Source organism: Aethalodelphis obliquidens, unplaced genomic scaffold (genome assembly GCF_003676395.1).
Source record: "Aethalodelphis obliquidens isolate GAN/ISIS:26980383/991018 unplaced genomic scaffold, ASM367639v1 scaffold9, whole genome shotgun sequence".
In the NCBI taxonomy this organism is placed as follows: Eukaryota; Metazoa; Chordata; class Mammalia; order Artiodactyla; family Delphinidae; genus Aethalodelphis; species Aethalodelphis obliquidens.
The window spans coordinates 267,867-282,439 of record NW_020837953.1 but is presented as its reverse complement, the minus strand read 5'-3'; the positions used below and the strand labels follow the sequence as shown (position 1 = coordinate 282,439).

At 37.9% G+C, this 14,573-nt stretch overlaps 1 protein-coding gene across 18 annotated transcripts in view; it reads left to right on the top strand.

Moving 5' to 3' along the window:
• The window catches only part of PATJ (PATJ crumbs cell polarity complex component), a 358,987-nt gene that overhangs the window by 97,122 nt on the left and 247,292 nt on the right, over positions 1-14,573 (top strand). For all 18 annotated transcript variants that reach the window (XM_027108328.1, XM_027108332.1, XM_027108333.1 and 15 more), the window contains one exon: positions 10,680-10,889. In XM_027108328.1, coding sequence (XP_026964129.1) covers positions 10,680-10,889 — 210 coding nt within the window. The remainder of the gene's footprint in view (positions 1-10,679; positions 10,890-14,573) is intronic.

Below are 14,573 nucleotides of genomic sequence, written 5' to 3'. Positions count from 1 at the left end.
TAAACAACTTGAACAGTACCACTCAGCTGGTTTGTTTTTTTTTTTTAATTCATTTTTGGCTGCATTGGGTCTTGGTTGTTGCATGTGGGCTTTCTCTAGTTGCGGTGAGCAGGGGCTACTCTTTATTACGGTGCACGTGCTTCTTATTGCGGTGGCTTCTCTTGTGGTGGAGCATGGGTTCTAGGCACGCAGGCTTCAGTAGTTGTGGCACAAGGGCTCGGTAGCTGTGGCTCGCGGGCTCTAGAGCACAGGCTCAGTAGTTGTGGCACACCGGCTCAGTTGCTCCGTGGCTTGTGGGATCTTCCCGGACCAGGGCTTGAACCCGTGTCCCCTGCGTTGGCAGGCAGATTCTCAACCACTGCGCCACCAGGGAACTCGCTCAGCTGGTATTTGTAACTGTTTAGCTTAAGTTGAGAGTGATTTCTTTGGAAAATTAAAATAAATTCCAGAACTAATATTTAAAAAGCTTTTAAAAGTTTTGTGTGTCTATACTTTCCTTGCATCATCATAATAACTTTCAACTAATATAGTTTTTTTCTGGAAGATAATGGGATATTTCTTATTTATAAATTCATTTTCTTCTTACAATTTTTTTGGGTAAAATACACATAACACAGAATTTACCATCTTAATTTTTAAGTTCATAGTTTGGTCGTGTTGGGTATATTCACATTTCAACTAATGTAATTTTAATAGAGAGTGTGACTTTGTCCTTGAGTACTACCATCAGCCTGATGGAACCCCAGCCATTTCAGCCGGGTGATGGGACTTTGAGATAAAGGACAATTGTGTGGTTTGTTTTGTTTTGTTTTCCTCACAACTAGCGAAAGTCCTGGGCCAGGAGTGAACAGTAAGTACGTAAACAATTACAGCATGACATAAAATTTTCAGGAGATGAAACATCCAAAGATAATGTTTAGTATCCAAGGAGAATGTCAACTAGGAGACTAGAAGGGGATGAGAGAAAGTCGTGGGCCTGTGCTTGAACCAATTATATTATTATGATGTTTAAAATAGATTTTTAAAGTATGAAATTATACAGAATAAAATTATGTGCAAGCTTATGTATTTTTTCCTCCATTTTAGACTATATTTTGATCTTTTAGCAAGTTTCTCTGTGCACCTTTTATTCCATTGTACTTTTAAAATTTTATTTATTTAAATTTATTTATTTTTGGCTGTGTTGGGTCTTCATTGCTGTGCATGGGCTTTTCTAGTTGCGGCGAGCGGGGGCTACTCTGTTGTGGTGTGCAGGCTTCTCATTGTAGTGGCTTCTCTTGTTGTGGAGCACGGGCTCTAGGTGTGCAGGCTTCAGTAGTTGTGGCATGTGGGCTCAGTAGTTGTGGCTCGTGGGCTCTAAAGCACAGGCTCAGTAGTTGTGGCGTGGGCTTAGTTGCTCCACGGCATGTGGGATCTTCCCGGACCAGGGCTCGAGCCTGTGTCCCCTGCATTGGCAGGTGGGTTCTTAACCACTGTGCCACCAGGGAAGCCCTCCATTGCACCTTTAATTGTCTTGTGTGCTGTACTTACTGTGCTACTCAGAGACTGTTTCATTCTATGTATGATGTGTGGAAAAATCTATTCTTAATGTCTGATAGTATTAAGGAAGTAATAAGACACAAGGAGCCAGGAACCATATCAGTTCAATTTATCTTGAGTGCACTGAAAGTATTTTGTGGGCACTTACTTTGAACGTGATGGTGTTGTGGTACTTGGTATGATTTGTGTAAAACTTGGCTATATTATAAAATAGTAAAAAATGGGGTTAGATTCTGATAAGATAGCTTAGTCATTATTCATTAGAATCATTTACTTATTGCCTTGCATTCACTATAAATGCATTTATTTCTCTTTCCTAAAAGTAAATGCTTAGCTTGTTGGTCAAATCAGAAGATGGTGTTTTAGTATAAATAATTACATCCTGCATTCTTAAACCAGAACTATTCTAGTGATTTAAATTCAAGTAATAGTCTCTGACTTGTCTTTGTTGCTGTCTAAAAATGGCAAAAAAAAAGTTGTTTTAATATTCCTTTCATGAAAAAGAGTACATGTATATATTTTGTAATATCTTTTGTTTTGATGGTAGAATACTCAGAAGTTAGATACTGTGTAGTTAGTGGCATTTTTATGAGTTCTTAAAAGACATCACTAACTAAAATTATACCATGTTTGTGACCAAAGTGTAGTCTTTTTCATTGCTGATGCTGTGTTTTGAATTAACTTCTGTCATTCCCTACTTTTTATAGTGGTTTTGTGAATGTTTTGGTAGAAATTAATGACAAATTTGACTCAAGATATTCTGTCAAATTTAGTTACAGAATTTTGGAGTTAGGGGAACAGATCACAACTGTCATGTATCCAACTTTCTCATTTTACAACTGAAGAAACTGACTCAGAAAAATGAAGAACTTGTGAAACTGTACAGAGTCAGGCTGGGGGCTCAAAACTTGTTCCTTGACTTCTAATCGACACCCATCCTACCACTAGTGGATTGAATGGCTGTCTTCCTTGTCTCTCTCTCTTATGTATATTTTCTTCTTTTTAGAAAAATCTTTGGATTCCTGTTTTCTGACTGACATCGTTCACAGTGGACATTTTAATTCATGCCAGCTGTGCATCAGTCCTTCTGCAGATCATTGTTTTTTCCTTAAGATGTGTACGTCTCTGTGTGTGTGTGTGTGTAAAAGAACATTTGCTTTGCTCTTCTTTGTACTCCATTCCTTCTTCTGCCTACCTCCAGGATGAAATAGCTAGCTGTCTCCCTTTTAAACTTAATGGTTTCTTTCTGTGTTCTCCATTTCAGTAACTTCCTTGGGATCTTATTTTAAAAATTATTTAGCTGTTAATTCATTTAGATTTTAACTTACTACTCTTTAGTTCAAAAAGTAATTGCCACATTTAAGAGTATACTCTTCAAACCTAGAACAAATTCATAGAGACAGAAAGCAAAATAGTCGTTGGGGGGAAATGGGGACTCACTTAATGAATACAGAGTTTCAGTATGGGAGGATGAAAAATTTCTGGAGATGAATAGTGAAATGGGGGAATTCCCTGGCAGTCCAGCAGTTAGGACTTGGCGCTTTCTCTGCGGTGGCCTGGGTTCAATCCCTGGTCGGGGAACTAAGATCCTGCAAGCTGCGCAGCGCAGCCAAAAAAAAAAAAAAAAAAGTGGTGACGGTAGTACAACAATGTGAATGTACTTGCCACTGAACTGTACGCTTAAAAATGGTTAAAATGTAATAAGAACCTGCTGTATAAAAAATAAAATAAAATTCAAAAATACATGGTTAAAATGGTAAGTTTTGTTATATTGGGCTCTTTGCTGCTTTCATAGTTTTCTCTCAGTTGACCATTATTCAGTTGGAGCCATTCTCTTATCAAATAGTATGTGCTAGCTGCCTCATGTTGTCCAGAAATTTATGTAGATCTTTCAAATTATCTTTGAAACACAATTCCTCACACTAATGTGAATAACTGTTTGTGGAGTGAAGCTCAGTAGCCCAGTTCTGTAATAATGTCACCACAACATTGAATTCATTGGTTAGGAGATCTGATTTGTAGAGCGCTTTCTGTTTCACAGTTGTTTGAAGTTGTTTGTCTAGTCATTCTTTGGAATCATTTCACTTTGGGGAAGGACTCCTGCAATACAGGAGAGCAGGTATTTTGGTGTGGTGAGCTGTCTAACAGCACAGAACTTTAATGACATAGAATTAAGGCTGTATGAATGAACCGTATTTCCTCTCATGAGTTTACTGTAGGCCAACTTTGTTTTATTGTACTCACTTGTCAATAAGTGTCAACATTATCAAAGGTAAATAATTTTTACCCAAGTTTTTATCTGAAATAAACTATTGTCTATCTCTTTGCCATCCTATTGTGGTCACTACATTCTTATTCCATTATTTTTTTTAAAGTGAAAATAAGCCTTTTTAAAAATTTAATTAATTTATTAAAAATATTTTTGGCTGCATTGGGTCTTCATTGTTGCGTGTGGGCTTTCTCTAGTTGCTGCAGGCAGGGACTTCTCTTCGTTGTGGTGCACGGGTTTCTCATTGTGGTGGCTTCTCTTGTTGCGGAGCACGGGCTCTTGACACTTGGGCTTCAGTAGTTGTGACTTGTGGACTCTAGAGTGCAGGCTAAGTAGTTGTGGCACACGGGCTTAGTTGCTCCGAGGCATGTGGGATCTTCCTGGACCAGGGATCGAACCCGTGTCCCCTGCATTGGCAGGTGGATTCTTAACCACTGCGCCACCAGGGAAGTCCTCTTATTCCATTATTTAACGTTTTTAAAAGTTTGGGTGATAGAATAGATTTTTAAAACAAGAACAACCCAAAAGTTATCCTTTATTTTATTTTTTGTTTGTCTTTATTTTTTTAAATTTTAGTTTAAAAAATTTTTTATCTTTATTTTTTGGCTGTGCCATGCAGCATGCGGGATCTTAGTTCCCTGACCAGAGATCGAACCCACACCCCCTGTAGTGGAAGCGTGGAGTCTTAACCACCGGACCGCCAGGGAAGTCCCAGTTATCCTTTATTTTGAATCCATGTAGTCAAGTCCTCGTAACACCTTGATTTTTGTTTTCCTTTATTGGAGTAATACTGCAAACATATAAATGTTGAATGTCAGAATTGTCCTTGGTGTATGTCTCATATTCCTCTTATTTTAAAGAATGCCTTTTACTGAGGCATTGGCCAGTTTATTACATGTGAGCACTTCATGTTCATTTCCTCTGTCTCCTCTTTATGTAACATTTTCTGCTTCATGCCTTTCCACTGAGTTTGCCATGGTTGTTTACCTGTATTTGTAGTTTTAGTTTTGGAGCAGCTTTGAGACTAGAGCTCTCTACGTCTTCTGGTTGATATTCTTGCCTCTGAGAGAGCCCAGTTTCAACTGAACCACCTCTCTGCCCCAGGTGACACCGCTGTACCGTGCTTTAGTTTATGTGAACCTTCGTCTCTTTGGTCTGTGGGAATGTACACAAATATTCATATAATACATTTTATAGACACTTCTGAACTTTGAATTCCATCCATTTGGGAATAAGGGTTGTCACATGTTTGTATGTGTTCATGTGAAGGTGACCAAAGGACACCAAAGGAATGGATTCTTGAGAACGTTAAGTGTGAATTAAAACCTGGCAAACAAATGCATGTTTTAGCTGTCCACGGAGGCACGCTGCACATTCTGTTCTAACTTTCATCAACTAGGTACCAACATATAAACCTCTAGTGGCCAAGTATGGTACTTTAGGGACTCAGTTTTATACACTTTGGCAAGGTAATAAATATATATTCTAACAATTTGCCTTCTTTCAACATTCATTCATTTAGCAAATACCTTAAGAAGCTGCATGACATAGTGGCTAACAGCATGAACTCTGGGGCTTAACTGGCTGGTTTAAATTCTGGTTGTACTACTTATCAACTGTGTGTTTTAGTTAAGTTATTTAATTTTCCTCTGCCTTAGTTTTCTCATCTGGAAATTAGGGATAATGATGGAACCTACCTCATGTTGGTGTGAGGATTAATTAAATAGGTTCAATGAAGTAAGATATTTAGATCATGCCTGGCATGGCAAGACCTCAGTAAGTGTTAACAGTTGTTGTTGTTATTCACATATGACGGGATGTAGCCTTTGCCTTATAGCTGTACTTATAGTCCAGCAAGGAGAGAGAACCTGAATAGATTCAGTCATTTGATATTTCAACTATTATTCAGTCCCTTCTCTGTGGCAGGCACTGTAGTCGGCCCTGGAAATAAAGTAGCAAATAAGCAAACATATCCTTGCTCTCATGAAGCTTAGTGTTAGTAGGGAAGATGGTTAAAATAATTTCAGTAGAATGTCAAAAAATTTGTAATAGGAAAAATGCAACATTGCTGTGTATACATCTAGCAGGAGGGCCTAACTTATTCTAAAAGGTCAAGGACAGTGAGGAAACTATATTATGACAAATGCTATAATGGAAGATCTTTTTTTAGGTTTAGAGATAACCACAGAGTAGGAAGTGCTTGAGCCTTCTTCGGGAAGTCAGGGAAAACTTCTCATTGGAGGAAACATGTGAGTTGACTCTGGTGGCAAAGATACAGATAAGTGGCAGGAAGAACATTCCTGGCAGATGGAATGGTTTGTAGAATATCGTGAAGCATACCAAAGCCTTCCACAGTCCTGAACTTCAGTGGTTCTGGATTGTTGGGACAATGTGTGGGGCAGATTGGGGGTGAGCAGTGGTACATGTGGGAAGAGCAAGGGGAGATGAGACTAAACTGCAGATCTGAAGGAATTTTTCTGCCAAAGAGCACTTTATCGTGAAGGCAGTGGGTGTCACTAAAATATTTTATGCAGGGGAGGAATTGCAATCCCATTTTTATCTTTAAAAATCATTATTTTCTCTCTGTAGACAATAGACTGAAGAGGGTAAGATTGGAGACAGGTAGACCTTTGGGAAGACTGAAGCAGTTGCATAGGAGAGAAATAATAGTGCAGCAGGAATGGAGAGAAAGGATCGGATAGAAGAGGCAGAAGGGCAGTTGACATGCCTTAGCCAGCAACCCAGTGAAAAGGTGAGAGAGAGCAAGTGAGTGCTTGGGTGTATGGCAGTGCCACTCAGGGACTATGGGAGGAGAGAAGTCTGTTTGTCACCTTGGATTTCCCCCAACATTGAAACTTCCTGTGTTTATAATAACTATCAAACATTAGTATCACTTCAAGAGACCTCAAAAATCCTCATATGAGCTTTTCTTCAGGCACTTTATTCACCTGTGAGACAGAGCAGTTAGATTGGTTCCCTTCGGATTTCATAGCTAAGTAGCGAGGAGAATTCAGGTTTAGAGCTCCTGTCTTCCCATGTAGCATTCTGATGAAAGTTGGCTGTGCCTAATTGATTGTAGGAGTTTTTAAGAGCTATAGGGAATGACTTTCATAAATGGTTGAGTTAAAGCAGACATACAGGATACTGTTAGAACATGTGTAAGAATATAAGGATTTTGAATAAATAGGAAAAAACATCTTTCAGAAGAGGAGAATGGCTTGAATAGTAAAAGATGATATATCTTGTGTTCTGTGGTTGGTACTTAGTACCCCCTGTTGGCTGTTTGAGTCTAAAACAACATCTTGATTGTTGAATACAATGTTCCTTACAGTGTTGTTTACCAAAACAAGAAAAATTAGAGATTTTAAAATTATGGTAAAAGTTGATAAAAACTGATGGGGACTTGAAAAAATCTGGATAGGGTCTAGAAGTTGGGTAGAGGTCTTGAGAAATATCTTTGTAACATTTTGTTGGATTTAACATGGGTATGATATTATAGACTACATTTTCAGAAAACAGACTTTTCTGATGAGAAGCAGCCTGGTTTTTAAGCATGTCGTATGTGGCAAGCCTCAAGAATAGTAGCCGCCCTGGTAGGCAGTAGCAGCTGCTGTTCTTCCATAGGGTGGCTACTACATGTGATGACCATGAAAGGAAATGACTGTTACTCATTAAAGCAACTCCATTTAGCTACGTGAGAGATTACCTGGTCAGAAAAGTCATCATAGAAAATGCAGTGGTAATTATCCATAATGGGGTATCTTCAGTAGTGGGTGGTTTGTCTTTTTTTAAGTGCCAAAGAAGCTGCCGTTGGCTTCTTTCCTCCAGGAAAAGGGATGGTAGATTGGATTTAGTGTTTAGAATAACTAGGAAGCCCAAGCCTGAATAAATTTTAGTAAGCAGGCACACCTGGTACTAGTTTGCGGTCTAAAGAAGGTTGCATTTTGTATAAATAAATGCTCACCATGATTTTTCTATAATAAGGGAAATCTATTAATCTGTTTTCTATTTCCATTATTTCCTGGTAATCTTTCTTTGAAATGTTTCTAATTATCATTTCAACTGGTTGCATTTTGAAAACCAATTCACTATTTATTTGGGTAAAAAATCGTACTTTTTGCTTAGGTGTTATATGAAACTGCAGAGATGGCTCACACCCACCCAGTGAAATCATTTATTTGCTTTTGGTGTATTTCACTGTTGCAGTTTTCTCTAAGAAAGTTTAGTAATTACTAATATGAAGTAATGCTAGCTGCTTTCTGTGCATTTCATGAAGGGAATAAGCTATTTTATAGTTTCCCTTCCCCCCCAATAAAAAAGCCTTCCATCAGAAACTGACAGCCTAAATGAAGGACATAATTGTACAGCTTATTTATTAGTGTGTCAAACTTCAAATGTAATGGTTTCATATTTCAGAATGAAAAAGTGTGTTGTGATTCATGGTTGCTGGTGACAAAATAGACAGCTCTTTTATATTACTGCACTGATCGCTGCTGATATCCCACTGTACTCTTTTTTTTTTGGGGGGGGGTCCCTTATTGTTCTCTTCCTATGCAATAGCTCCCTCTACTTGAAAATATTGGTGTAATTATAGTTTAACACGGTACTTTATTAGTGAGTTCCCATGACTATTTTTACTTTCAATCCTCTTTATTAGTATGTGGTGTTATTACAACAGAGCATGTTAGAAATTTACCAAGAATCTCTTGACTTGGTAGTGGAAAAGCAAGATTTAGTTAAGGAAAGTAAAATAAGTTGTTTGAAGGCATTTTTCAAGGAATTTGCTCTATAGCCTTTGTTGATTTAAATATGGTATATTTGGTTAAGATTCCATGCAGTATTGAAAATAAGCCTGGATGTCTACAACATAGAGGTATAGAAAACTGCAGCAGAAACCTTCAAAAGAACCATCAGCCACTTCAAACAGACATAGCCTGGAACTTGGCAAATTCTCACTTTACTAATTCCAAAGTCTTACCATTCTAACACAAAACGTGGTAGTTTCTACTTTCTCAGGAAGGGTTTAATAGAAACTAACAGTAGTAGAATCTCACGCTACTACATTTTGCCTCTATGGAACAGTATGTACATAATGAAACAGTAGGAGCAAAATAGACAAACCAAGCGAGTGATGTTAAGGGTGAGATTTATTTTTTCTCTCTCCCTTACAAAGTTTGAGGTTCAGTAATTGTATCATATACCTCCACCATTAGGACAAATAAGAGATTCTACTCAACCATAAGATTTCCACATGGATGTTTCTTTTCCATTCATAACTCTTTATTTCCAGTTTGTTCTGATTATTATTATGGTGCAGAGCACAATGGTTAAGAGAAGGGCTTAGGAGCCAGACTGAGTTTGAATCCTGGCTCTGCCACTCACCAGCTGGGTGATCTTGGCAAGTTTCCTTAACTTTCTGACCTTCAGCTTCCTCATTTGTAAAATACAGACAATAAATCTACCCACATCCTGGAATTTGTTGTAAGGATTAGCTGAATTACTGATTGTCAAGCACTTAGAACAGAGCCTGACACATAGTAAGTGCTATATATCAGAGTTTGGTGAATAAAATAAAAAATAATAGTGTGGCTATAAATTGGTTTTTATTAGCCAAATGTATTTATAGAGTGTCAGTGTTATCTTCCGTGCTTAATGAAAAGAAATATGGGGCCCTCCCAGTGGATGAGACGGATTTGCACAATGATTTTGTTCATGAATTGATATTCAGTTCCTCTGTATTAGAATAATTCTCACCTAGGGGTACCTATACCATGTCATAATTTTAGGTTATGTTATTTTTAAACATACTTTTTAAAGGCAGTGGTCTATGCCATGGTTTCCATGTCTTTTTGGAACTTAAGTGATTTAGCAAGAAGATTTTATACTGGTGAAGTGCCTAAGAATGCAGTATCATTTCCCATAGTACACTGCTTTTGGAGCCTACTTATTGCCCAAGAGCAATAATAGGTGGGCTTGTCTTTGGTCCATAGTATGACTATGCTTAAGGATGTCAGAGATTCTTTTCCAGCTCTCCCCAGATCTCTTGTGGTCCAACAAAATATCGATCATCAAAACTTTAAAAAAGAAATTTGTGTGTATTGAGCACTCAGACATGCAACCGAAGTTGTTAAGGTTATGTCTTTATCTTGATACAAGCTGATATTTGTGTGGATGTATAGAGTAATTTTTTTTTTTTTTTTGCGGTACGCGGGCCTCTCACTGTTATGGCCTCTCCCGTTGCGGAGCACAGGCTCCGGACGCGCAGGTTCAGCGGCCATGGCTCACGGGCCCAGCCGCTCCGCGGCATGTGGGATCTTCCCGGACCGGGGCACGAACCCGTGTCCGCTGCATCGGCAGGCGGACTCTCAACCACTGCGCCACCAGGGAAGCCCTAGAGTGATATTTTAATAGATTTTGTTTTTGGAAGAATACTACCAGAATACTGGACACATAAATAGTCAAATGAGATTCATGAGTCAGACATACCCTTTTCTATTGTGCTTAGCTTTATTTGCACTTTGCAGATATTGCATTTTTTACAGATTGAAGGTTTGCAGCAACCCTGTGTTATTAGATGATGGTTAGCATTTTTTAGTAATAAGGTATTTTTAAATTAAGGTATGACATTGTTTTTTTAGACATAATGTTATTGCACACTTTGTAGACTACAGTATAGTGTAAACATAACTGTTATATGCACTGGGGAAACCAAAAAACATGTGACTCACTTTATTGTGATATTCGCTTTATTGTAGTTGTCTGGAACCAAACCCACAATATCGCTGAGGTGTGACTGTCCACATACTTGTCTTAAGGCTATATATTTGTTTTTAGGGAACTGACTCATCTTTCTTTTTTGCTTGATCCTTAGGACCCCTTAGATCCCACAAGATCAGTGATTGTGATTCGCTCCCTGGTGGCAGATGGTGTGGCAGAAAGAGGCAGAGAACTATTACCTGGAGACCGCCTGGTCTCAGTCAATGAATACTCTTTGGACAACACCACACTTGCTGAAGCTGTGGAAGTGTTGAAAGCTGTGCCACCAGGCATTGTACACCTTGGCATCTGTAAGCCTTTGGTGGTAAGTGTCGAATTTTGTTAATATAGGAAATGATAATACTATATCATTATAGGATATTGATAATATCAGTAGTTAAGAACATGGATTTTGCAGACAAATACACCTGGCTTCGAATCCCTGTTCCACTGCTTACTATACATGTGTCTGTGCAAGTTTCTTAACGTCCTTGACTTAATTTTCAGAAAAAAATGTCTACCCCATAGGATTTTGAGGATTAAAGATGATATTTGTTAAGTGCTTATTAGCACATTACTACATCAGTGCTAGCTGCCAACATTACTAGTCCTACTGCTACTACTTTTATCTTTATACTTTTAACACAGACTTCTAAGTTCTCATTACATTCCTTATGTTATAAATTAAAATAAGTATGTTTATGTGTTTTAACTTTCATTTGGGCATGATGTCGAGATGGCTTGGTAAGTTGAAATCTAGTTAACCATATCTCAGTAAGATTTTAATATGCTTTTCTGACCATCAATGTGCCTTGTAACCCCTAGCATCTAAACTCCGATATGGTCAAGCCATCCTGAAGTCATCTTATTGTTTAATCTCATGTGCTATGTCAGATCACTGTTTGTTTTTCTTTTTCTTTTTCTTTTTTCCTGCAACTTCCCTAGATCACTCTTTCTGACTAAAGTATTATTAGTTATGGTGCTATTGAGGTTCCCCAATGTAAAAAAAATACTTGATGATAATTTTCAAGTGGCATTAAAGTATTATTGAGTGCTTATATATGTCACTCAGTATTTTAAGCTCTTTACATGCACTAATTTAGTCATCACAGGAACTTTAAGAGGAGGTAATCCTCTTATTACCACTACTATGTATTGAGTTAGTCAAGACACAGAGCTGAGTAACTTATGCAAGGTAATATAACTAGTAAGGGGGAGAGTTGGAATATAAACTCAGCAGAGTGGCTTCAGACCCTGTACTCTTAGCCACAATGCTATATGTTCCTATTCTAATTTGTTGTCACAGTTTAGTTTCATGCCGCATGTCTGAAACAGATAGCATGGTTGTAGTAGAGTGTTGGACTGGATTTCAAGAAATCTGGGCTCTGTTTCTAACTTTGCTACAAGTTAGCCCAGTGGGTCTCAAATTCAATGATATGTGATAGACGTAAGAATCACCTTGGAGATGGTTAAAATGCAGTTTCCCAGGTCCTACTCTCGGAGATTCTGACTTCGTGATTCTCGTGTGCTGTTCAGGAATCTGCCTCTTCAGTGAGTCACTGGCGTAGTTCTGATGCAGAAGTTTTGCCCTTTGAGAAGCACTATACCAGTAATTCGATCATAGGTACAGCACTTTTCTGAGCCTACTTTTTCATTTCTGAAAAGACTAAAAAAGACTAGAGAATTCATAAGATCTTTCTTAACTCTAAAATTCTTTTATTCTGTGAAATATATTAGCACACTACAAGTGTTCATATAGATAAATAGGTATATAGATAGAGATCTGTCTATATAGATATTGTTACATATGTTCATTTATAGACATAGATAGAGTCATGTATTACACATAGTATTTTTGCATTGGGGAACCTCACGTGACCTTCATATATTACTTTATTATTCTTCACATATTATACATCAAGATGCCTATATATTACACCTATCAGATACTTTAAACATTTTGAAATGGAATATAGCACATAGCTAAGTCAAGTTCTTGACTTAATACTGTGTATTTGGGGTGTGAGTGTTGCCATAGTCAGTATATACCATGAGATACCCAGTTTGATTTTTGGACAAATTAAGGAGGGGAAACTTAATATTTTTATGGGACCTCATCTTGGTATTTTGGATTGTGGCAAGAGCTTTGTCTAGATTTTCCCTGATGATTATTTGCCTGATTATTTGGGTTACCAGAGAAAGTCCCGACTATTTATGATCTATAGGACCTAAGCAGTGTGACTTTACTTTGAAGCAATTGAAGGAAGTCTCAGGCAGTGTAAAGAACAGAACTTAGTAACAACTGGCTGTGGATTCCTGTGCTATTTCTGGCAGAGGTAGAGCTGCACAAACCTCGGGACCTTGGAGCCTTGCTCTGAGAGGATTTTGGAATGCAGTAATTGTGAGGTGGACCTTTGCCTAGGCTTCCCTCAGTGAGTAGAAGGCTGCCAGGATGCTGGGGAGTTGGGAGGCCAGTGAAGGAATTCGAGAAAAGGTCACTTTCAAGACTTAGTGATGATTCCACTAAAAATTTCTAAGTAATTCCTTCTTTAACATCTGGGTTCTTTTAGCAAAACTGTCTGTGAGCTGTAAATAGTGATGCATGGATATTCTCTGAGGTCTCTCTATTTCTCTGTCTCTCTCTCTCATGGTCCAGTTGGTGGCCACTTATCTCATCACTTAATGTTTGCTGAGCATTTGCTCAGTCCTCAGGAGAACCGGAGAGAGAGTATGAATAAGAAGGTCCAAAGTCAAGTTGGAGCAAAAAGACTATGAATATGTAACAGGAGAATAGAATTATTTTTTATTAAGTCTTGTACCATATAGATATATACTATCTATATAATATAGGTATTCTATAATCTTGCATTATAGTCTTATGTAGAAAGTTATTATCTGTATAGTTTCATGTTAACCAGAAATGTGACTTGACTTTCTCTTTTCCACAAACTCACCTCAGATGTCACAGATAAAAAATGAGTGAACTGACTTTAAAAAGTCCATTGTATCTTCAGAACCCACAGGACAGAGCTGGCAATGGAGTTCTTGAGCCAGACATCTGTGGGATTTTGCTTAGTTCTGTGATTTGCAAAGCTGTGTGTCCTTGGGCCAGTTATTTAACCTCACCAGCTCCCACTTGGGATCACAAATCATGGTAGCCGAGATCATAGGCTCTAGAGCCAGACAGCCAGGGCTCACATTCTGGGTGTGTAACTGGCTAGTTATGTACCTTTGAGCAAATTACTGTGCCTGTGTTACTCATCTGTAAAATGAGGTTAATAAGAGCACCTACTTCTTAGAATATGTATTAATATATTAATAAATATATTAAATGAATTGATATATTTAAAGTGCTAAAACCTGTGCCTGTGAGATATATATCTATTTGATGTTATTTTCATGTAAATATAAAAATCCTGACCTAATAGAATTGCTGTAAAGGTTAAGCTGAGACAAAGCACGTAAAAGTGATTACCATAGATTTTGATACATAGCTAGGACTTGATAAATTGTAGCTGTGTTATTACCTGGGACTGATGCTGAGCTGGTAGGAACCATGATGATTGTCCCTCTTCTGACGGAGAGTGGCTACCCTGTACCATTGTTAAATATTTTGAGTATCACCCTGTATAAACTTAGGTGTTTCTTAATATTAAGGTCTCTTCCTGGGAAAGTGATTTTTTCTTTAAGGAATACCTAAAAAGAATAAAAAGTTTGAGAAGCTTTGACCTGAACATGGCATTTTTTGGTTATTAAAGAAAAATTTGGTCTAATAAAACAATTTACATAAATTTTATTGTGTACTTGCATTTAATGGAAAGATAAGAATTAATCTGGAAAGCGTTTGAAACTAAGATATTTTCTTCATTACAAAAGTACTTCTTTGGTTGCCAGAGTTGGGGGCTGGGGGTGGGCAAAATAGGTGAAGGTGGTCAAAAGATACAAATCCCCAGTTATAAGTCCTAAGGATGTAAGGTATAGCATGGTGACTGTAGTTAACAACACTGTA